The sequence below is a fragment of the Hippichthys cyanospilos genome, chromosome 11, assembly GCF_059441005.1.
Source record: "Hippichthys cyanospilos isolate Australia breed blue-spotted pipefish chromosome 11, RoL_Hcya_1.0, whole genome shotgun sequence".
NCBI classification, from domain to species: Eukaryota; Metazoa; Chordata; class Actinopteri; order Syngnathiformes; family Syngnathidae; genus Hippichthys; species Hippichthys cyanospilos.
This window is the reverse complement of record NC_142379.1, coordinates 3,388,288-3,411,960: the sequence shown is the minus strand read 5'-3', so window position 1 is coordinate 3,411,960 and position 23,673 is coordinate 3,388,288. Positions and strand designations below refer to the sequence as shown.

Here is a 23,673-nt window from a genome sequence, read left to right as displayed (position 1 = left end):
CTTGTGTTAGGATGTTGTTTTTTTGTTTTTTTTAGATGTAATCGCACCACCGCATAAATGCATGCTAATTGTTAACCTGTATGCCAGTGGAGATTGCTATTTTATGTTAGCATTATGTAGCAAACCAGTTGATGATTTGCTCGTTTTGAATGCACGTGTGTTTTTTTGTTTTGTTTATTTATATTTAATTTGACATGAATCTTCATCTGGCAGGAGCATGAAACTCTCACGTCAGGTCACTCGTATCTCAAGGCACTGCTGTTTTAACACAACACTTTATATGTTTCAGAGCAGTAAAACAGTAAAAAGTAAAACTACTACTCTTTCAGTGCTTATATTATTTTAGTCTAAATCTTCCATTTTCTCACGCTTGGTTTGTTTGCACAATCTCGAGGGCGAACTACAATTGAAGCCATTTCTGTATTTATTTGACAATATGCTTGCAATTGTGTTTCCTCGTGTGCGACTGCGCCGCATCACAGCAACAGCTGCTTCTGATATTTCGGTTTGCATATTTTGCCACATTTAACTCTCAGCATGATGCGGCACAGCCTTCCAGAACCTCAATGATAATAATAATAAACACATTGTTAAATGACTACTCGTCTGAGAGTGTCCATCAAAAGTGAACATCCTTATTGCAACTGTTATTTCCTCTTAGATTAATCCACCCAAAATGGCATTTACATTATTGAATATCCTGTAAGTTTTCTTTCATCAATTGAAACGCGTCCCCCCTGAAATTGGTTAATTAAAATATATTTAAATTAAGACAGCATATATTTGTGCGATTAAGGATGTTACATTCTGACAAACTTTATGCTAATATACATCCCAAGCTTGTTTAAAAAGGGCATACATTAAAAATACTCAAATTATATGTATATTTTTTAAATATACGCCAAGATTCAATTTGAGGGTGCTTGAACGCTGCAGTAATGTGTCGAGGGCATATAATTTAATGACATTTCTTCTTAAACAATTATCTATAATTTAAGAATGAGAGTGTTTTTTTTTAACATTGTTTATTGGTTTGATCGGTGATTTCGCAACATGTACGCAGTGCTGTATAAAGTTGAGTTGATTAGAAATTCAGAAAACTTTACTACACAGGGCAAAAATGAATTAAAAATGATAAAGAAATACATGTAAGATATGATCGATTTGTTTAAATTTAACTTTGTTTTCGCGGCGTATCTTATTGCATGACCAATTTCAACACGTACGCAGCAATGATCGTTTTAAAGTGCAATATAAATAACGTCGAGTTGATTAGGGATCCGGAAAACTTTATTACACTGACGAAATACAGAAATAAATTTGTGCAAAATACATTTTTACTAACGTAATTTTTCACGTTTTCAAACCAGTGACGTATGACAGGGGGAACAATTAAATACTCTTCCACTAGATGGCGGAAGTTACAATTAACCTGTGTATCCACCTGTTGCCACGCATTCAACAGAATAATAGCTTCATCTTCGACTGAAAACAAACACTTTTTAAAAACTTTTTAGAATTAATTAACTGGATTTTTTTCTCAGAATATTTACATCTTTTTGGTTTATTTTTTATTTTTTTTCGTGTTGTGCCGTGAGATTCTTCAACACGGGTTTTGGTCCTATAAAGATCGGAAAATCCGATTTATTTATTTCTTTTGGACAGTGCGGGTGTACCTAATGAAGTGTCCAGAGAGTGTCACTGTGGGAAGTCCACGCAGTGACACTTCGTCAGTGACTTTACGGATGCCCGTGTGGACACTCTCGTGATTGTCAAGCCCGTCAATGGCGACTCGTCTTGCCTTCGAGTCTTAAACCTCGGCGAGCCGACGCGTCTCCGGATTTCAGCGAAAACTTCCAGCGAGACGTGCCGCTCCGCGTTTCGTTAGCCGCGTTGGGCGAGACTCCCTCGCGTTTTTTCCCCCGCTTCTCACCACCCCCCTCCCGCGCTCTACTCCAGCCAGCGGGGAAGCGGCCGTGGCTGCGACGCGAGCCGGCTCAGCGAGCGCTGTCGGCGGCTTCCACCCTCGGGGAATGTCGGCCCCTGACGTCGGCCTCCTCCTCCTCGGGTGTCACACGGCAGCCAGATGGGGTAGTGTAACGCCGCATGTTTTTACCTATAACTATTTCACCCACGCCGCTGTCTCGCTTAAGCAAAAAAACTTTGCTCTTGTTTGTGCTTATTTTCAATTAAATGTTTAGCGCTGGTTTAAAAAAAAAAAAAAGTTAGCGAGGGCAGACGTCAATTAGCATGCTAGCTGTTAGCATCTGACGCATCCAGCTTCGCCGGAGCGAGCTTCCATGTCACCGGCCAGCGTCGCTGGGGAAAAGAAAAGACCCACGCGCCCCCCTCGGGCAACGGAAGAGCTATTCCGCCGATCTTAGCCCTAGCCCGACGGATGACATAAAGCCATCACGCTCCGTCACTACTGCTTCTTGTTAGCCCGCGGGCTAGCTAATTAGGGAGATAGCGGAAGCGGCGCTGAAGCAACGCCGAGTCGTGTGGGGTGACAGGCGGCTGACGCTTCCACGCACAGCCGGTACCACTTGCGACGTTACCTCCGCTCGTAGACATCTTGTGACATTTCAACGCTACATCACATTTTATTATCACTTTTCCTCGGATTACTACAAAATATTCCACGCAGCGTGGCGAGTAAGAACCGGCGTGGGGTGTTTGCCAGTCCGGTTCTGAGCTCGTCTTTCCCGGCCACGCGTGTGCGTGCGTGCGTGGTTCGTCGACCGTGACAACAAGCCAGCAAGCAGCCTGTTGCACGTATGGTTGCCATAACGCTGCTGCTACGGCTTTAAGTACACACACGCACAGAACTGCGCGTTGTAGCTCCCATGTCCCGGGCTAAGCTATATTTAGCGCACTAACAGAGTTTGCAACTTGATCCGAATTGTCTTGCACAGCTCAGTTGCGGCTAGAGCGTTTGGTACGTGGCCTTTAGTTGGGATTTAGCTGACTAAATCTACTGCTTATTACCTGCATTATCGTTTTGCAATTATAGAAATCATCAGGATGACATAATGGAACCGCAAATCGCTGTTTCGGTTCAAAATGGATATGGTTAGAAATATGATTGGGGTGGGCAATTACCAATAGGTATCAGGGCAATATGGTGTTTTTTTTTTTTTTACTGGATCTGACACTCGTGGAGCAGGGGTGTAGCCAGAAAAATTTCACTGGGGTGACCAGGGTGACACAACACCTCAACCGATGTTTCCCAAAGGTATCTCATGCGGTTTGCTGCTCTCATGCACTGATTCACTCGCTAACATTGATCCTATTATCTATTATTTTATCAGCTTTATTTACTCCTGCTGTTTTATTTGCTGTTGCTTTGTTTTTTCGTCCTGAACTTTATTTACTAGATAATACAATTTTCTTTGGCTTTACTTCTATCTCATGCACTAATTCCTTGCAAACACTCAATCAGATTGATCAATTGTCAGTAGTATTTTTTTTCCTGAGCTTTATTTACTTGAAAATACCATTTTATTTTGCTTTCATCTCACACTAGCTAACAGCCAATGTGTGTTAAATTGTCACGACTAAAACCTTTTACCTTTATTTACGAGATACTGCCATTTTTTTTACATTGTTTTACTTTTGCGTAGTACCTCATACGGTCTCGTTCTATTGCACCGATTCACTAGCTAAAAGACAGTCGGTGATCAATTCTCACCAGTGATTTATATTTTTTCTCCCCTGAGCTTTATTCACTCGTTAATACCGTTTTATTTGCCGTCGCTCTACTTTTCTTTGGTAAAGTTCTCTCATGCACTCATTCACAATCGAGCAGCCAATCACAATGATCAATTGTCACTGTTAATCTTTTAATTTTATTTGCCATTGCTTTGCTTTTGTGGCGTATCTCCTGCGGTATTGTTCTGAAGGTATCTCATGTCTGCTATCAGCCATTTAGAGCGATCAAGATACTACCGTTTTATTTGCTGTCGCTTGACTTTTATGGAGGATCTCGTGTGGCCTAGTCGTATCTCATCCACCGATTCAGTAGCCAAGAGCAATGGCAAAAATGTCCCCAAGGTTTGCCGTGGCCACCTTTTTGCTACTGTGGTGAAGCTGCCAATACCAGTCACCGATATCTAAAGCAGTTAAAATCAAGCCTCGCTTTTAAGTGTCATATATTTGATCATTAGTAGATTTGACCTTGCCGCACATAAAGAGCACAATTCAGATCATACGGGTGGCAGGAAGGGCACACAACCTCTTGTGTCTTCTGTCTGCAATTGATTTTGGAAGGAAAAAGTGGTCACATACAGTCGGTTCATTTATGATGAAATGAAATTCCATCTGCAGATGGCAGGAGGTAGGGGGTCGTTGCTTTACTGAATGTGCACAGTCACCATGTTTCAAATATGATCCAATATGGCGATCGTGGCAAAAATACCCACTTTCCCTTTGGATTGACTTCAAGAAAAATTTGTATTTTAAGCCCAGCATTAAAAAAAAAAGAAATTATTTTATATCTGCAGTGCAGAAAATGCACCAACAATCAATTATGAATCAGTTTAGGGTTTCTTCCGTGAGCATGTCAAAAAATATGCAAAAAAAAAGAATGTTTGCAAATGTCTTATTTTGATTAGAGTCAATGAAAAACACTTTCTCGGAGGACTGCAGAAAGTTTTTACTTGTCAACAATTTGCTGTTAATCAGTCTGCAAACTGTTTGATTGTCAAAAATGAAATTGTTGCACGAAATACAATTTTGGGTGTTGCATGAATACAAATGAGCTGAGACTAAGAGGACTTTTTCTTCTCGAAACATGTTTTAATTGCATAGTGTATCTTAAACTGTCGTATATCGAATTGGTTTTATAAACACAAACGAACGCCATCAAATTTTCGGTACGTGGCCCTCCGGAAAACATTTCGACATCCCAAACTAAAACAAATGTTTATTGTAGTCATGCACTTGTGTGTCAGCAACCGGCGCGGTTCCCTAACTGGCCTCAGGTGACACCGGCAGGTATGTTAGCACGTGGGCTAATGCTAATTGGCTACCCGCCGTTGTTAGCGCCGTCCCCGCGTCCTTCTCACCGTTCCTGGTGTTGCGCCGACACTGCGGCGTGACCGTCCGCTCTCCGGTGTCACGCGATGCGGTTCGCCAAACAGAAATGAAATTTGCCAGCTGCGGAGGCAAAACGCCGGCTGTTCGATCATCAAATTAACTAGCTGTGGGAGTTGGAGCCGTTCGCACTGAATGCAATTACAAAAAAAAAATGTTTTTATGACTGTCTGTGAAGCAGAGAGAGAGGTTTATTTTCTCTGCCCTCTCTGGTGATGATGAGGCTGCATTTTTTTTTTTTTTCAGACATTCCTTTGCTCTAATTGGCAGGCCTCCAAAGCATGCCTTGCAAAGGATGTGACCGTTGACCCGCAGTGCGAAAATCAACCGCTACTTCCTCGTTTTGGAACAGAGGCTCGGCTGTAGCCTGCTACACGTATAACGAGTTTAAACATCTTAACCCGTTTTGTAAATGTGGGTGACCCCACACGTGACAAGGAAAAACACACCGGCGTTTCTTGAGAAAATCTCGCCTCACGTATTGCGTAAGAAAAAAAACTCACCTATTTGCTGGTTTTGTGTGCCAAAATGTCACGCGGTAGCATCAAAATAATAATTGGTGTTGAGAAATTGCATACTTATCACTGATCAAATTCACGGGCGACTATTTTCATAAGCGATTCATAGTTTTGATATATTCTTATAAGTCTCCTTTTGTAGCACACATCTGCTGTTACTTTTGAAAACTGCTTGACATGACCAAACTAGCAACCAACCCATAATTAATTTGTAGAAAGTACAAATAAAACTCTTGGTTTGTTCAATCTGGATTTGTGAAATTTTGACGCACTGCCCCTAAGAATGCTGCTAATTTGACTATATTCCTATTTTAACCTTAAAATACACATTTTGTTTGATGTTGAAGTTATGTTAAGATTTTACGGAATTTTACACAAGTCACAAGACATAAATTTGATCAAATAAATATGAGGAAGAGATGAGAAAGATGTTTGTTCTCAATTTGAATGGAAGAAAAATCCAAGTCGGCAAAAGTGCGACTGCTGCAGAATGAAACTGCAATAGGCTTGAATTTCACATATTTCCAAGGTCGTTTTGTACTCGACAAAAAGATTAGAGCCTTCAAGAATCAAGTGTTCAACATGCAGGGATGAACAGGCACAATGGTAGTTTTTAATACTAAAAAAAATCAGGAGTATCATTTTTACTTCAGATTTGCTCAGTACCTTCCAGAAAAAGACGTTTACAATTCCTACCGTGATTTGATTGATTAGAAACGTTGCGCAGTCATCTCATTGTATCTCACTAAAGGACCCCAAATCGAAAAAATTCTAAAATTTGAGACTTCGTAGCTTCTTTTCTAGCACTCACGCAATAATTCATTCATTGGCCTAGAGGTGCGTCCCAAAACATTTGTTCACACGACCCCCCTTCTCTTTACATGTGTTTGTTACACTCTGTGTGTTTTGCCGCTTCCTGCCTTATGTGTCAGAGAATATTTTTCGAGAGGTTATTCGAGGTCGTCAAGCACAAACATCTCCCGATGACACAGGGTTCCGCCTTATCGGTTCCGTCCTCGGCGAATTACTCGACCCGCGTCTATCGTCCGCGCAGTCGCCATCCTGTGCCGGTCGGGGGTAAAGTGCGCCGCGCGGCCGCGGGCAAACAACGGCTAAGTAAACGTGTTTCCGCGGCAACGCCACACGCGGGGGCCAACCGGCAGGTCGAGGGCTCGCGATAGGCCGGCGTCGGTTCGATGTTGCAAACCTGTGACGTCCTCGCCCGTTACGGCGTTATCGTTAACGGCTAACGCGGGGGCGAGTCAAAGCGCGGGGGCGAGTCAAAGCACGAGCGTTAAATGAGCCAGCGCATAAATGCCGCCGGCGGGTCGCAACTTGCCTTTCACATTAATTCCACGCAAGCTTAAATGTTACACAACAACACTCATGCTTGAATTAATCATTTATCCGAATAAAAAGAAGTCAAGATTCACTGCATTTAACCCTTGCGCACACACTTTGCAAACTATGCCCATAGATAGCATTTTTTTCCCACATTTTCTAAATGCTTTTAAAGGCGTAATCATTAAAGTTATTTATTTATTTTTTTTCCTTCAACCACTCAAATTTTTCAGTGGTATCAGTTTTATCCTCACATCTGAAGGTTACATTTATTAACACCAACAAAAAAAAATGAAAACTGGTATGGTCTGTAGTCTGACGAGATGATGACACTTTAAGACATCGCCACCTAATGGCTTGAGGTAAAACACAAGTCAACAAAGAATTTTTTGTCTGCTGAGATAGTTTGAGCGCCGCTCAACGGAATGTTGCAAAAATCGCAAGAAAATCAATGTCATAAATCCTATTAAAATGCATCTCAAAAATTGGAAATACAATGGTTTTATATGGTCCAAAATTTCGACAATGATTATCTTTGTACACAAGATCTCGCACGACTTGCTGCAATCACATAGAAATATCAAAATTGTTGCATTTTGAATCATCAATCATTTTTTAATCATCTTCTGGAAATTTCATCTCCCTGATGTTTTTTTTTTCCCCCATTGATTCTTTATGATTTCATACAAAAATCAAAGGAATTTCCATAAATTTTAACATCATGCCCCAAGGGTTAAGTTATATTTTTCAGTTTTTGTCATAATAGCTCCCTCTCTCTTGTAAATACAATTGTTTTATATGGTCCAAAATTTGGACAGTTATTATCTTTGTACACAAGATCTCGCACGACCTGCTGCAATCACATAGAAATATCAAAATTGTTGCATTTTGAAATTTGACGTTTTAATCATCTTCTGGAAATTTCATCTCCCTGATGTTTTTTTCCCCCATTGATTCTTTATGATTTCATACAAAAATCAAAGGAATTTCCATAAATTTTAACATCATGCCCCAAGGGTTAAGTAATATTTTTCAGTTTTTGTCATAATAGCTCCCTCCCCCTTGAAATTTTCAAGTTGGCACTGGATGGTATCTTTCAAAGCAAGAAAACTCCGCAGACTTGCAGAGCCAGCATGTCAATCACCGGAAAAATCATTTAGCGGACAGGAACAGTTGCCGTTAACTTCTTTTGTTTAAAAAACATTAGTCCAACATGTATTATCTTTTGTGGCTGCAAATTATTTCCCCTGGTGTTTTTTTCTTGAACTTGTCACATGACATCACCGCAACGATTAATCACACAGATTAAACGAGGCTCAAAAGTTTCCACCGAGGGGGAAGAAAAACACTGGGTTTTCATTCCGTCAAGGGTCACGCATGTTGTTTTGGCCTCTTACTTATTTTTCCTGCGGAGCCCCCATATTTGGTAATGGGCTAATCCTTCGGAGGAAAAAAAATGAAAGGCCTCCGCTGTCGATGAATGCGCTTCTGTGTCATTCATCAGCAAGCGTGTTTATTCGTTTCCGTTCACTGGGGCATCACTGTTCCAGACAGTCTCCCATCTCGTAATAATATCAGCGTCTTCTAAATATAGTGGCTTGCTGATGCAACCTAAGGGCCCAGCGTTGGGCACATTTCTCTAAAGCCAAGACCAGTCTTTGACCCACGATTCCAAGTCTAGTCCTTTGGTTCCAATTTTCGGACCACGAGTCCACTAAAAATATCAAGAATGATTTTTTTTTAATGGAATTTACTTTAAAATGTGAGGATTTTCACAGTACCGAATTTTCCGCACTATAAGGCGCACCTAAAAGTGTTAATCTTTTTAAAAAGTTGATGGTGTGCCTTATAATCAGGTGCCTTAATTTTTTTAAATAGCTGATGGTGCACCTTATAATCAGGTGCGCCTTATATATGTATCAATATTGAGATTGGGATTGAGATTTACCTGTTTCTTTTGTATGTTTACAGTTGAACAAGGTTGCTCATATTGACATTGACTTATTATGCTATTGAGAGTTTAGAGTTATCATTTGAGTTATTATTGCTATTACTTTGAGTATTACTATATTGTGATTGAAAAAGTTTGAAAATATGTCATGAATTGAGGGTGCGCCCTATAATCCGGTGCGCCTTATAGTGCGGAAAATTTTTTTTCCTATGTCACAACTAAAATATAAGCCAGACTTTAACACTCAGTTGTTTATCGCTCACAGTACTCAAGCAGATCTTTATGCAAGTATTTTACCCCCCCCCCCCCCCCCCCCCCAGTCAATTTTGTTTGACTTGGATCAGTACTTTTTCTGTCAAATTGAGTAACATTATGAATCGCGACTCGTATTTCAGTAAATATTTTGTATACTTCCGCATGGCCACACCGTAGAGACTCGCCACGTTCACGAGGTCCAAAAGATCATTCTGAGTCAAGTCTCGAGTCTTTAGCGAAAGAATAGGGAGAGATTTGAATCCCTCACGAGTTTGAGCCGCGAGTCCCCATCTATGCTAGGGCCCCACCAATAAGGCTTGTTTTTTTTCAGCCCAAAGTAAATTTCAATATTCGACTGAAAAAAATTTTGATAACCAATTAAATAGCCGATGAATTTAAGAAAATATACAATGAATGAAATAAGGTCTTTTGGTCACAGAAATATGAGTTGTATATTTTTTTTATATACTGTATTCATTATATTTTATATTATTACATTCATATATAAATGTTTATATATATATATATATATATATATATATATATATATATATATATATATATATGTAATATATCTGTATATAAATATGTATTATAGGCAGAACATTTGTTGTGTTTTTAATAAAATGGTAAATTTATCTTTACCTTTAGGTTGTATAAGCAAAATAGTGTGCGATTACTGGCAAAACGTTTTTGCATGATGCCCTTTAATGGTAAATGCTGTTTCTTGTACTCATTTTTATTCTTTGTCATCAGGTGATGACTCATGACCCGAATATAAAAAAAACCAGATGCTTTTCTCAGAAGTCACAGTAGTTTAAAGATATGGTGTACAGGAGGGAGAGTTGATCTTTTTCTGAACTTGTAATTTTTTTTATTTTCACACTCATCAGCGCAACAGAAGGGCGACGAATTGCTTTGTGTGTGTGTGTGTGTGTGTGTGTGTGTGTGTGTGTATATATATATATATATATATATATATATATATATATATATATATATATATATACATACACACAGTATATATGTGTGTGTGTGTGTATGCTGGTTGCTAATACATAGCAAGGCTCAAAATAATATTTTTTCCGGTATGTGAGGTAAAATTTGCATTTTTGCACCTCATCAAAACACAGTGAATTGCAAAACTGAGCTGTGTCAGCTAGCTAGCAACAAGCTATGACTGGCTAAAAATGTTGCTGTGTCACTTCTTAAATGAAAAAATGAGATTTCTTAATCCTTGGTGGAGTTCACTGTTCATCCAAAATCTTGCTTGTTTACACCTCTCAAAAGAGAATTGTATGACTTTTTTTTTTTTTTTCCTCTCACATATTAATTCTGAGATTTGCGCAAGTGTGCATGCACCTGCTACATCTGATTACTCTCGGCTGCCTTTGCATAACAAGCTCGACTGGTGTGTGTGCATTTCCAAAGCAGGTCGGTGAATTGAAATCTGATATGCAGTGGATGAGGAAATTAACTTTTTTTTTTTTTATAGAGGGTTCCATTGTTGACTGAGCCTCAATGGTGTATTTTAAACAATTTATAACACCTCCCAGATGTTTTTAATCGGGGTGTCGTGATCAAGGCTTCATGCTTTCGATTCTTATATCGAGCACACGGTTCCAATTTAGAGCTGCTCAACAATATTATAATCGTTTAATTTTTCTTAGATTCAATTTGATTGTTCTTGTATCGAGCTGGGAAAAAAATGGTCCAATGAACCAACGAATCAAACCACTGACCTAATTGAACTCCTATATCCCAATCTTTATCTTCTACTCGAAAGCTGTGCTGATTTCTTATCCAGCGCGGTGCAACATCGCCATCTACTGGTATTTTATTCATTACAGCGGTGAGTAAGCTTGAGTTTCACAAAGCGAGGGGACAGCCTTTCTCGTCTGTCCCAAAAAATGTCATTTGTTCCCTAAAAGTTGAGAAAAACTCCTTGAAAGTGAAATGACAACCAAAAAGGAATCTATGAAACATCCCTCATCTCATCTCATCTCATCTCATCTCGCTGAGGGTGTCAGCCTTGCACAGACTCTCCTTGAAGTGAGCGTCTGGCTGCTCTCACCCCGGGTCGGCATTCGCTTCTAGATAGGCCCTATCTCGTCTCGGTCGTCTATTTGAAGGTCGGCCGCCCGCCTTGTGATTATTCTGCCCCCCCTCCCCCGGCAATGTGATGCACAAAGCCAGTGAGTCACATTTGTCAACAGGGGCGACATGGGACCAGCCCCCGCTTAGGTTAATAAGTGATGAGGTCTTGGCCCCTGTGTACAAGGCGTGTCCCGGGCCCTTCTTGACTTTAGTTGGTTAGTTAATGACTAATGGCCGTATTGTTTTGGGGGTATTTAGTACCGGACAGCACGGGGAGACTGAACATGAGATATTTTATTGATCGTTGATGCCGTACTGATAATGCAACCCAGATCCTATCCCATATCGATCAACAATGAATAACGCGATTTGTATTGATTGATTTATTTTTGGGATGTTTTATAATACTTTTTATTCAGGCCAATTTACCAGTCTGGGTACCAATAATAGTGTTTTACTTTTGATATGGAAAATCTCCTACCAAAAAACAAAGTGGATTATGAATAAAAATAATCTATTCCAATATAGCGTTTGTCAGTAAATTTCCATTGTGCTAATTTGTAATTTCTAGTTTGGGACCTATGAGAGCAGTTAACACTAGTATCGGCTGCCATCATGAGTATCGACTTGGCTTGATACTTGGTATCGATACTCAGCTTTCCCTATAATTTTGCAGTATGCAACATTAGAAGAAACAATAATCAAAAACATCAGAAGGAACAATAGAAACAGTAAGTATGAGTAAAGTGTTTATTTCAAACATTTTACATACATTTAAACCTCAAACATGAGATTTGCGGTTGTGTAGGTTGTTGTCGCTGCATGCTAGGTCCAGGCGCCACAATTTGGAGCGCGCTAATACCTGACATTTTAATATTAATCTCTGTAATTCTTAATTTCGTCCGATACTGTTTCTTTGTCTGATATCAGACAGATATTCGATATCGGAGTCAAACCTAAAAATGAGGAAACTGAGCCGTGATCTGAGGTAACTTCCACTAACAACCCGGGCTAAACCTACCGCTCCTTCGCATCTGAAGATTTTGGTCTCTCGTCTCTAAATGTCATTTTCACTCTTTTCAGATGTGGAATGTATTCCCCGTTATCAATGGGGGTTTCCTGTTGGTGATTTCGCAAAGGGTTTACCGTATCCTGACACGGGCAAATAAAAATCATTCCGTTATGCCTCCTGCGGGTCATGTGTTCAAATAGGCTCGAAGCAATACACGTAATGAGTCAGGCATGCTTGTTTTCTGAGGCGTGTGAGTCAGGTATCGCTACACAAAGCGTTGTGGAATGTGCGCTGAAGATTTTGTGGACCCAGAATGCTGCTGGGCTACTCGGACGGAGGCGAGTTACAACCCCCCCCCAAACACAACAGTCGGCCGGCTCACTAGTAACGACGTTCCGCGGTGACTGCGTGAGGCCTTTGCTCTCTTATCACTGTTCTTGTCTGCCTCCATGGCGGCGTCCATGTTGACACCGAAGCCGAGAAGCACAGTAATGATTGTTGAGATGACTCACGTTGCCGCTTTCTCCCTGTGTCCAGGTCTGAATGTGTCCACTGAAGCGTGAAACGAGGGAGTAGCAATGGCGATGTCGGGCCTCATCCGCAACCTGAGTGTGTTCACAATAATTGACAGGTTGGATATATGTATTTTTTTTTAACTGATTTGATGCTTTTTGTCAAGTCTGTTTTTTTTTTTTTTTTAAATCTGCAGTACTTTGGTCCCTCGCTATATTGCCGTTCACTATTTACATGTCGCAAATTACTTGCTATATGGGAGGATTTTGCTCCCATTATTTTTCCACGCTGACTTTTTAACGACAGGTGCTCCAAAGTTTCGTATGATTTCGCAAATGCAAGTGTGGTTTAAATAAAAAAAGAAAGGTTTTCTACACTCACGTAAACATTGTTGGCTAATTTAAAGGGATACGGAATTTATTTAGCTCCTTTCAGCAGTATGAAGTAATATTCCAGCTATACTTTTTTCAGTGTACAAGTAATATCTTTCACAACACACACAGCTGTGATTGGTCCTCGAGCACATGTGATGTGATTTGCAGCATGTGAAAAAAAAACGTTTTTAATTGTATAAGTTGTGCGTTTAGTTGAACAGCATTCAAAGGAAATCTGCATGGCACCACAACACTAACGTGATTATATGAAGAAAGATTTATTGCAGTACATTAGAGGTGCAATATTTGATTATTTGACAACTAATCGATAATCATGTTACTAGTTTTTGGTCCATTATTCCTTTACAGACCTAAAATTGTCCAAATTGATCCATTTTAGCCTCATGACAGTAAATATTTTCGGATTTATTCCCTTATGAAAGCAGACTGATTCTGATTGTATCGTTAAAATAAGATATTAAAAAGCATCTGCTTTTACTATGGAAAACAATTATCAGTGATTTAGCCTAGTTTACCGACATTGCCAAACCAGTAATTGGAAAAAATGTGTTTGTCATTTCGAGAAATAATAAAGTGATCATAACATGTTTTTTTTTTTTTTTTAAGTCCGACTCATTGATTAATTGACAAAATCACCAACAGCTAATGGATAATTGCAATAATTATTAGTTTTCGCCCCATAGTTTATAAATTCATTAGTTTGATATGTATCTAAGAATGATAAAATCCAACTAAAAACATTACCTGCACGCTTCATAAAGGTTCAAAGTCAATCTGTGAAAAAGTTAATAAAGGACCGCGGTCTAAAATAATGACTGTTTCTCCCCTAGTGTCGCCTGATCGAAATGTGAGCTCTGGCCGACGTCTTTTCCACGCCGCTCCTCAGCCTCGCTCAGCTGCCAATCAAATGCGCACGGACAATAAACCGGCCTATCATGGCAAACAAGGTCACCGGTGACGGACGAGCTCAAATGGCCGCCGTTAACCTGCAGGCTCAACAGCAGCAGGGAGCCGCCGGCCACCCGGGCCCCAAGAGCCGCCTCGGCGCCGGCGGCCACGGCGTCAACAAGAGCAACCCCGCGCCCAAGGCCGCCGGCCAATCGCCGAGCAGCGTCGGAGGAATGCTCAAAACCAAAAGCAAGCGGGAGAGGAGCATCTCTTTGGACGCCGGGGAACCGCGGCAAGCCGCTGCTAAAACCCTGGAGGCTGATGCCAAAGCAGGTAAGACAGATTTTGCAAAATTTGTCTTAGTTAGACGCTTGGGAACCGTTTAAAATTCCGGAAGAAAAAAAAAAACGCAAAAGTTCACCAACTTTTGCCCTGTTATCGCTTTTAATCAAGCAAAAAACTCATGACGCGCCTTCTTCACCTCCTCCATGACAGGAAGTGGACGTAATAGCGCAGAAAATGCCCCGACCTTTCAGCATAGCGCCAGAATTTCCTCCCTCCACTCCCCCAAGGCTTCTGATAGCGCCGATGACGTGTTTCACATGAAAACGCGTCGGGTGTCCTCGCTCACAAGGGCACAAGCTGGTTTCAGTTCCCCTCGTTGAAAAAGATTACTGTTTAGTGTACTTGTTTCTGGGCTCACATGCGTCTCCCAAGTCCAACAGTAAAATGCTTCAAATATCATCATCCTTTAGATTTAAAGGGGAAATCCAAATCTTAAATGTTTTTGCAATAATAAGTTCCGTGCACGCCCACTCGTCTAAATACGGCATTGTGGTTAATATTGGCTTTATGGAATATGCATTAATCAGCAATAATCCATTTCATTAGAGGCCATTTTGCCTCATGATGACTTCACAGTTTCTTGAAGTGTTCCTGAGGAGCTCAGGAGGACATATATATATTTTGTCAACAAACGCATCCAAATATTATGTTTTTTCTCAATTGCTTTGTTAAAGTGTGGTTAGAATAGCTCGGGGACCCTATTTGTTGAGACAGCATGCACGTAGCTGTACTGGCTTGCAAATTACAACTGTTCTCTCTCATTCAACGTGCAGCATTTTCTTGGTTAGATATGACAGATGTCATAATTTTCCAGTCAGTATTGACAGAGGTAAAAACCTTTTGTCGGTATTGACTGGAAAATTTTGAGACTGACTTGCGTTCATCAGAATCTAACTAAGAAAATTGCACCATTTTCTTTGGAGTCAAGTACGGCTGCGTGCGTGTTGTCTCGGCAAATTGTCTCCCCGAGCATTTACAAGATTTCTTTAATACAGCCAGCAAAACCAAAAACATGTTTGGATGCATTTTTTTTTTCTTAACCTTATGGATTCTTCTTCCTGAGCACCGCAGGCATGTTTTAAAGGCTCTGCTATCAACCAATCATGGCTCACCTAGATTCAAGGTTTGACCATGTGACGTTTACAAGCAGAATGTCTTTGATAAACAAAAAAAAATCTAGTTTTCTTTCACTTTTTGTCCCACTGTCCTTGATTTTGTAGCCGAATCAACGAGCGTTGAATTTAAATGAAGGTCAAGCCTGCCTTCATCTGCGCTGCAAAAAGCAGGACTAGGCCAGTGACCAAGGCAAACAAATTGGCTCAACCACTGACTTTATTGTGAAAAGAATCTTGTAGCCCTTGGCAACATAACATTGGCAGGAAAATAAGCCATCACTGGCGTTTAATTGGTTGGAGCTCCCTCTGCTGTCTATCGAGAGTATTAATCCTGTACTGCCTGTACTAAAGTGGAATGTTTTCATTTCAAATCAACGAATATGAAGTCAGTTCAATTGTTTCACATTGAAACGGCCTTTATTTTTATTACTATTAGAATTTTAACTGTCACACAACGATAGAGTTGGTAACAGTTGCCTAATCAAACTGAAAAACTACGTTTTGAAAAGTGGAATGTTTTCATTTCAAATCAACTAATATGAAGTCAGTTCAATTGTTTCACATTGAAACTGCCTTTATTTTTATTACTATTAGAATTTTAACTGTCACACGACGATAGAGTTGGTAACAGTTGCCTAATAAAACTGAAAAACTACGTTTTGAAAATGCATGCATGTCTCGTATTTTGTTCTCTGAAGAAATAGAAAGGCATGTTTTCTAGAAAAATAATAGTACAAAAATAAAATGGCCATTTTGAAACGAAACTTGGTGAAATATGAGTTTCATTCCCTGTTAAATTCACTTTGATACTGTATAATATTACACATTTATCTTGGAAAAAATAAAACTTTGTTACATGGCATCTTTTTACACCAACAAAATATGACGCGACCACTTTTTAACTAGACAAAATAAATCTTTGTTCTTGTCTTTTTTTCTCATAACTTTTCAACCCCTCAAAACTTATGACTGACATTGTTCCTCCTAAAAAAAAAAACCTTTTTCATCTCTTGAGCATTCAGCGACACTTTGTCATTCATTTTTATTTGGTGTGATGACAATGGGGGATCTTTGCAAAAAATTTTGGACCCAAAAGGTATTAGAATCCCCGCTTTAAAGAGAGGACAATATTCTCACCATTTTATTTCTGTATGTGCGTTAAAGAGGGTGTCACACGCAGTAAGCGTCGTTGCGTCCTGGAGAAGAAGCAGCCATACAGTGGCGACGAGTGGTGCTCTGGACCCGACACTGAGGATGACGAAGACAAGCCACGCTCGACGGCTCAACGTGAGTCAGAACTCACGCGTGTTTCTTCTACAGCTTTCGATTTGATTTTTTTGTTTTGATTTTTTTTCAGTTTGGGGTCATCAGCTTGATTTAAATGTCTCACAAAGCACATACACTTTTTAATAACTTATGTTCAGTTGCGCTGGCCACACCCGAGTCTTGAACACGACCAGATTATTAGAACGGAGAAATTCCTCACATAGTACCTTTCGAACATCATAGTTGGCTACAAAAGCTCAAACGAAACATGCCAAAGATGCCAAAAATCCAAGGAGATTCAAGAACATGAGAAACAAAATGTCTGGAATCGGTTACTAGCTAATTTCCAAGGTTTTGGGACTCGAGGGAACTACGCTAAGGGCCATTAATCACAAATGGAGAAAACTGGGAACATTGGTGAACCTTCACAGAACCCCCCATGAGTTTACAGGTGGCTTTATTAGTGTTGCTGTAGCTACAACAGAGCCGGTGAACTTTGCAGGATGAGTGTAATTCTTTGAAATGTTTTTCTTTTTTGTTTGTTTGTTTGTTTTAGGAGAGCGAGTGCTGCCAGGACCCAGGCAGGGGCTACCTGAGCATCCGCCTGCAGGGGCCGCCGCGTCCGAGCCGGTTATAGCTTGTGGGCCAGGACCTGGACTGAAACCAGGACCTCCTGCACCACAGTCTTCGCAGCAGTTGTTGTATGTCTTCACAACCAGCATGGCCAACAGGTAATCCAGCGTTCACAAATGTATATTATGCTTTAACGTAATAAAATGTAAATGGAGACTGTATGCCACGATCCTTTCTTTTTTGCCTCAACAGTGCTGCAGAGGCTGTAATGAAAGGAAAGATGGATTCCATTCTTCAGTTTCACCAGCAAAATGTTCCACGAACAAAGTTGGACCAGGTCAGCCAATGACAAATTAATCAATCTACTCATATACTTTCACTATCACATGCACTGATTGACAAAAAGTTGCAAATGCAACTGGTAATGTAAATGAAGAACCGTGTACATGAAGAAACGTGTTCCGTTAAATACCATCTATTTTGGTTTGACGCAGGGCGCCGCACTGTCAAGGATCGCCGAGAAGATGAACCCCAGCACCTCTCCGCCCGCGGGCACCCCGAAATCCAAAAGTGGAACCCCGCGGCCCAGCTCGGCAGGAGGCGGCGTCTCCTCGTTGGCGGTGGGAACGCCGACATCGGGGGGCCACTCTGACGGCGATTCCCCTCGGAGCAGACACGGTGGCCTCCCCATTAGTAACTCCGTTCACTCCCATAGGCCAGAGGGAGATGGCAGAGGCACCCCTTTAGGCCCTGTCTCAGGAACCGTTCACGTCGAGGGTCTTCCCAATGCTAGTCTCTCTCCATCAGGGAGTCCTTCCATTCTGTCCGCGCATTTACAGAGCGACGCGGGACAGAGAAGCGGCGCTGGGAACGCAGCCGGTCTTTCCAAGGAGCAGCTGGAGCACAGGGAGCGTTCTTTGCAGACTCTGAGAGACATTGAGAGGTTATTATTACGTACCGGAGAGAGAGGGGACCCCCATGGCGACACGGGGGGCTCCAACAGTAACCTTCCAAATAACGCTTCCGCCGGCATTAACAGCGGCAGTAGCGATCGAGGCGGCGTTCTTGAGGACGGCGATAACGGTACAAACACTGGAGATTGCAGTAGCGGTAGCATGGCGCTTTCGGCGTTGGCCTCTCTGGGAGCCATGAAGAAATTTGAAGAACCGCTGCAGTCCATCATGTCTCAGACGCAATCGCTCGGCGCTGCCACTCACAGCCCTGAAATGAACCCTCAGCAAAATCTAGCGCAGCACCCTCATCATCAGCTATCGTCACCCGGCATTGACATGGGCCCCTTACTTGGACCGGAGGGACTGACTCAAGAGCAAATTGCGTGGCGGAAACTCCAAGAAGAGTACTACCAGGAGAAAAGGAGGCAACAGGAAATGCAAAATCCGCAGCACTTTAGGATGATGACTGAAATGGGCTTGCATGGAGGTCCCATGATGATCAGGGGACCTCCTCCCCCATACCACAGCAAGCCTGGAGATCAACAGTGGACTGCTGGAAATATGATGGGGGGCGCTATGCCCGGAAGTGTACGGATGACTGGCATGCACCAGGAAGGACCTGGGCGTCCAAGGTTTCCAGGACATGTGCAGAGAGGGCCACCTGGTGGAGCAGGGTTTCCCGGAAGTCCAGGGGGCATGTTATCTGTCGACGGCCTAGGACCCCAAAGGCCCACAAGACCAGGGATTTGGCTCGATAATATGCCCAACAACATGGACGGCGGTGCTCCGTTCCACGGTTGCTACCCCCCTCAACACTTGCAGGATGACCCGGAGCATCTGTTAACTCGAGAGGAGTTATTTCGCATTTCGGAGAAGCGGCAGATGCAGGGGCTTCCTAGGTTTGAACTTGACCGGATCATCGCACAACAGCAACAGGCTAATATGGGATCAAGAATGATGGAAAATCCTGGGGGCCCGCACTTCTCCGACATGGGTATGGTCAGGGGCCTGCCATCCAATCAAGGGGATGCTATGGACTTTCATGGGTCGCGGGATATGATGTGCTCCCCGGGAGGAGGGCCCCAGATCAGAGATTTAATAGACTCTCCTCTGGGGAGCAACCTTTCAATCAACATGAACCCACAGATGAATATTCCGCAGCAGCATATGACTCTGTCACAAAAGCTCAAAAGGGCCCCAGGAAGAGCGGGACCTTTTAGTGAGTTCTTCAGCCCCGGGGAGATGGCAAGAATTCGAGCGGCGCAAAATGAGAGAAGAAATTTGGGAATGGTCTCAGGACCTGACGGACCATTCCGTTTTCCGGCGCGAGGCCCTTTCTCCGGCGGACCGAGCGAAGGGGCATATCCTCACCAGCCCGGTCCAGAGATGTTTGGGCCTGAGCAGGAGGGCCGTCATCCCATGGGCGGTACTTCGCGGCTCAGTCATATCCCGATGACTGGAGATATCAGAGGCGTGGGTCCCGGTCCTCGCCATCCACCCGACCTGTCAGTCAATGTTCACCCACTTAGCGCCCCTACGGTCCAGCATCCTCACCAGCTCAATTCGCCATCCCTTCACAGAGAGCCGTCATCGGCTCATCTTCCCTCTCCATCTGCTCCAGGCCAGAAATCGCCCTCCATTATCACCCCCGCAGGCCCACATCAGCCTCTTCCCCCCGCTTCCGGCGCAGGGACGCCTTGCTCTTCTTCCATGAAATCGCCCCAGATTATGGGGTCTTCGAACCATGACTTGCACTCCCCATCCATCTCACCTGGACGACTCAAGTCCCCAGCCATGGCTATGGGCTCCCCTGCGTGGATATCTCCCAAAACCGATCCTTCAAGTCCAGGCGGTCCGACTGGCGTGAGAGCACCGGGCAACGGAGGGAGTCATTCTGAGACGGGTACATTCAAAATGATGACATTTTTCACAACGCACTGATTGGCGTTACTTTTTTTCTGATGCTTTCGCTAACATTCACTTTAATACTTTTTGTTGTGTTTGCAGGGCGATCAATGCCCCCCAGAAGTTCCAACTCCACCCCGAGTAGCCAACCGGGCTCCATGAATCCCAGTATGACATTTGCAACTTCGCCCGATGTTCCGAAAACACAGAATCCTTTGTCGCTGATCATGTCTCAGATGTCCAAATACGCGTTGCCCAGTTCCACCCCCCTTTACCACGACGCAATCAAGACAATAGCAACTTCTGACGACGAGATGCTGCCTGACCGACCTCTTCTGCCCGGTGTCAGCATTGGAGGTATTAACGCATCTTATATTTTTATTTAGGTGTGACTTTTCAAACTTGAACGGTAACTAAACTTTATTTATATGAGTTTGAACGGTTGTTGTTGTTGTCCATAAGTCAAATTTCTGTTTCCAAAGAATAGAATAGTCCGCTGCTATGCACATCTTTGATTTACCTATTAAGAAATGTTGTCTAAAAATTGAAGTTTTAAATATATTATGTGTTTTATTTGATAGGGATTTTCAATTTTAAGATGAATACCCAATTATTTAGTTGAATTTTCAGTAGGGTATTCAAGATTTAATTTTTTCGTCATATACATAGTAATACTACACAATAAAATTATTCTGTTCACTTCCCCGAGCAGGCTACATTCCACAATCGAGCAAATAATAAAGTAGGCAATAAAACAACAACAGCAAAAACAGTAATAGAGCAATAAGGGCGTTAATAATGAACTAGAATAGATTAACATTCTAAGCATGTTATAGAGTAGATTGAGTGGAAAAAACTGTATACATATGAGGTGCAAAATACGTATTTAGCAGCTTCCCTGCACTGTGCAGGATTTGTAAGGTGCAGGTGGGCGTGCGGTAAAGTGACTGCTGATGAGGCAGATTAGCGCGTGAGAGATTTGTTCAGAATCCGGATGGCCTAATTTACAGTCTCATCCTAACATACTGGTTTTGATACTCCAACAGGGAACATTGGGAACCCGCAGATGTCCCAGAATTTGGTGTCCCAGAGCTCCATGGGCGCCCAGAGTGATTCTCAAAGCCCCGTGGGAATCCCCAGCCAAGGTCAGCAGCAACTGTCCCACGATGCCTCGGAACCTGTGCTGTCTTCCCCGAACCCGATGGGCCTTCCTCTTATGAGTTCCGCCATGATGGCGGGAGGAAGCGATGACCTCGGTCCTTGCCATGTTTCGCCCATGTCTCAAAACCAGATGGCGGCTTTCCCCCGCATGCAGCCGCCGTCCCAGGCCCGGATACGCTCGCCCGTCGGCAGGATGTCGCAGAACTTTTCTCACTCCGGCGAGGACGTTCTCCCACATCAGCAGCTGCACCTGCTTGGGAAAGACCCCCACCATCGCCACGCTCACCACTCCGAGTCCTTTCCGCCTCTTCCCATGGGCGACGGCCCGGATCTGAGCGAGGTCATACGACCGACGCACTCCGGGATTCCCGAGTTCGACCTGTCGCGCATCATTCCCTCCGATAAACCCAGCAGCACTCTGCAGTATTTCCCCAAGAGCGAACCGCACCAGAATCCGAACCGGGGGCCCGGCTCCCAACAGCATCTCCTCAAACACTTGTCTTCCTCCGGTCCTCCGCACATCTCGTCGTCCAACCCCCACTTGGCCAATTTACAGAACATGATGGCCGAGCAGCAGATGCCGCCTCACCAGGGGCACGGCGGTCTGGGCCAAAACGTGGCCGCCCTACAGGGGGACGCCCGGGGAGCGATGGGGCCCATGTGCCCCCCGGGACACATGTTGGGAAGGACAGGCGCGGTTCCTCAGCAACAGCAAGCCATGATGGCCAACAACCTTCTCCACCATCCCTCCGGGCCCTACCCGGGAATGATGTCACCTCAGCAGCACCAGCACAATTTGATGGCGCGGCAGAACATGATGATGATGCAGGCCAAGCAGCGCAACATGCCCATCCCGGTTGACCCCTTTGGCCCCCAGGGTGCTTTAATGTCCCCTCAGGGTCCTTTGATGGCCCCGTCCCACGCACAGACTGGAATGATGGGACCTCAGTCCCTCAGACAGCGGGGGATGTCCCTGGACAGCTCCATCGGTTACGGGCCTGGCGGTATGGCCAACATGCCTTTTTGATCCACGCGACGTGGCCTGTGGTCTCTCAACATTTAAATATGGGAAACCAGCACCACTGCCTGGTTTTGTCTGGTTTTTTTTTTCTGGGTCACGTAAAGCCCATATTCTGTTGAGTGGGGTAACACCGGTAAATATCTGCAAATTGCGTGGCTCTTTTAATCTTCTGTTGGTTCAAGGTCCTCAGAGGAGGCCAAAAGGTCACCATACATTCAACTGTCAACATTTCCTTGCAACAAGATCTGAGTTTGGCCCCCTCTGGTGACCTTGAATGAACCTGAGAAGATAGCAAGAGCCGCTACTTTGTGGCCAGCGTTTACCCCTCAGTGGAATAGGGGCTTTGATAAACAATTACATAACAAATCAGTTTTTCTTTTGGAATCCCTTTTCAAAATGACGAGAACAAATTTAGCACATTTTTTTTTAAACATTTTTGCTTGTCTTTTTTTTTGGGCGGGATTACAAACATCAGTAACAAGGTTCCCCGTGATGGATTGCTACTGAATTATACATTGACATATTTAAGAGCACTGTCAAATGGTTCGATAATAAAAATCTGAAGAGCTTTTCTTAAAAAAAAAAAAGCAAATACAAAGAAACTGTAAAGTATGTATATTTCTGAGATGTGCTTGTTTGTCCAGAATCACATGGCAGTTAAGGAGTGCCTAAAATTTCTATGTTTTTCCATTTTTTTCCTCCAGCTACCAAAACTGTTGTGCAAAGGAATATATATCTATATCTATATATAGGTATAGATATATATATATATATATATATATATATGAAATAATATATACCTGCTGTATATAAGATGCAATTTGTGATTGTTTGCACTCTCATTCTGTATATCTGTGTTTTGATAGAAGTCCAAAAGAAATGGAAGCGTGAGAATTTCTGTGGTGGATTTTACTTGCGACGGAGGTTGCTGTTTGATAAAACACAGACAATGGGACGAGGTTACAGTCAAATAAATGAAAGCCTTAATAACTTTTGGTGTGAGGACTCTTGTGGCAAACATCTAAAGAATGAGCCGTTTGAAACGCATGTCCATCCATCCGTGGCATCTGATACACAAGTTGCATAAATAAATTAAAAAAAAAAACAACAATTTGAAAGAGAAGACAAGCGTTTAAGTGATCTAATTAATGCATAGCTACTAATAGGAATAAAACAGAGCGTTTAAAGTCAAAGTCAAGTTTATTGTCAATTTCTTCACATGTGCTTAACATACAAAGGAATCGAAAGTGTTTGTCTGAAACTCAAAACT

At 42.7% G+C, this 23,673-nt stretch overlaps 1 protein-coding gene across 1 annotated transcript; it reads left to right on the top strand.

The window, feature by feature from the left end:
- Positions 1-1,724: 1,724 nt before the first annotated feature.
- bcl9l (bcl9 like) lies at positions 1,725-23,393 on the top strand. The gene is given in 10 exon segments (XM_088428330.1): positions 1,725-2,091; positions 12,806-12,899; positions 14,007-14,122; positions 14,124-14,397; positions 16,689-16,811; positions 17,347-17,521; positions 17,616-17,700; positions 17,858-20,219; positions 20,324-20,578; positions 21,268-23,393. Coding segments are annotated over 8 exon segments (4,455 nt in total). The 5' UTR covers positions 1,725-2,091; positions 12,806-12,899; positions 14,007-14,083; the 3' UTR covers positions 22,410-23,393.
- Positions 23,394-23,673: the final 280 nt, after the last annotated feature.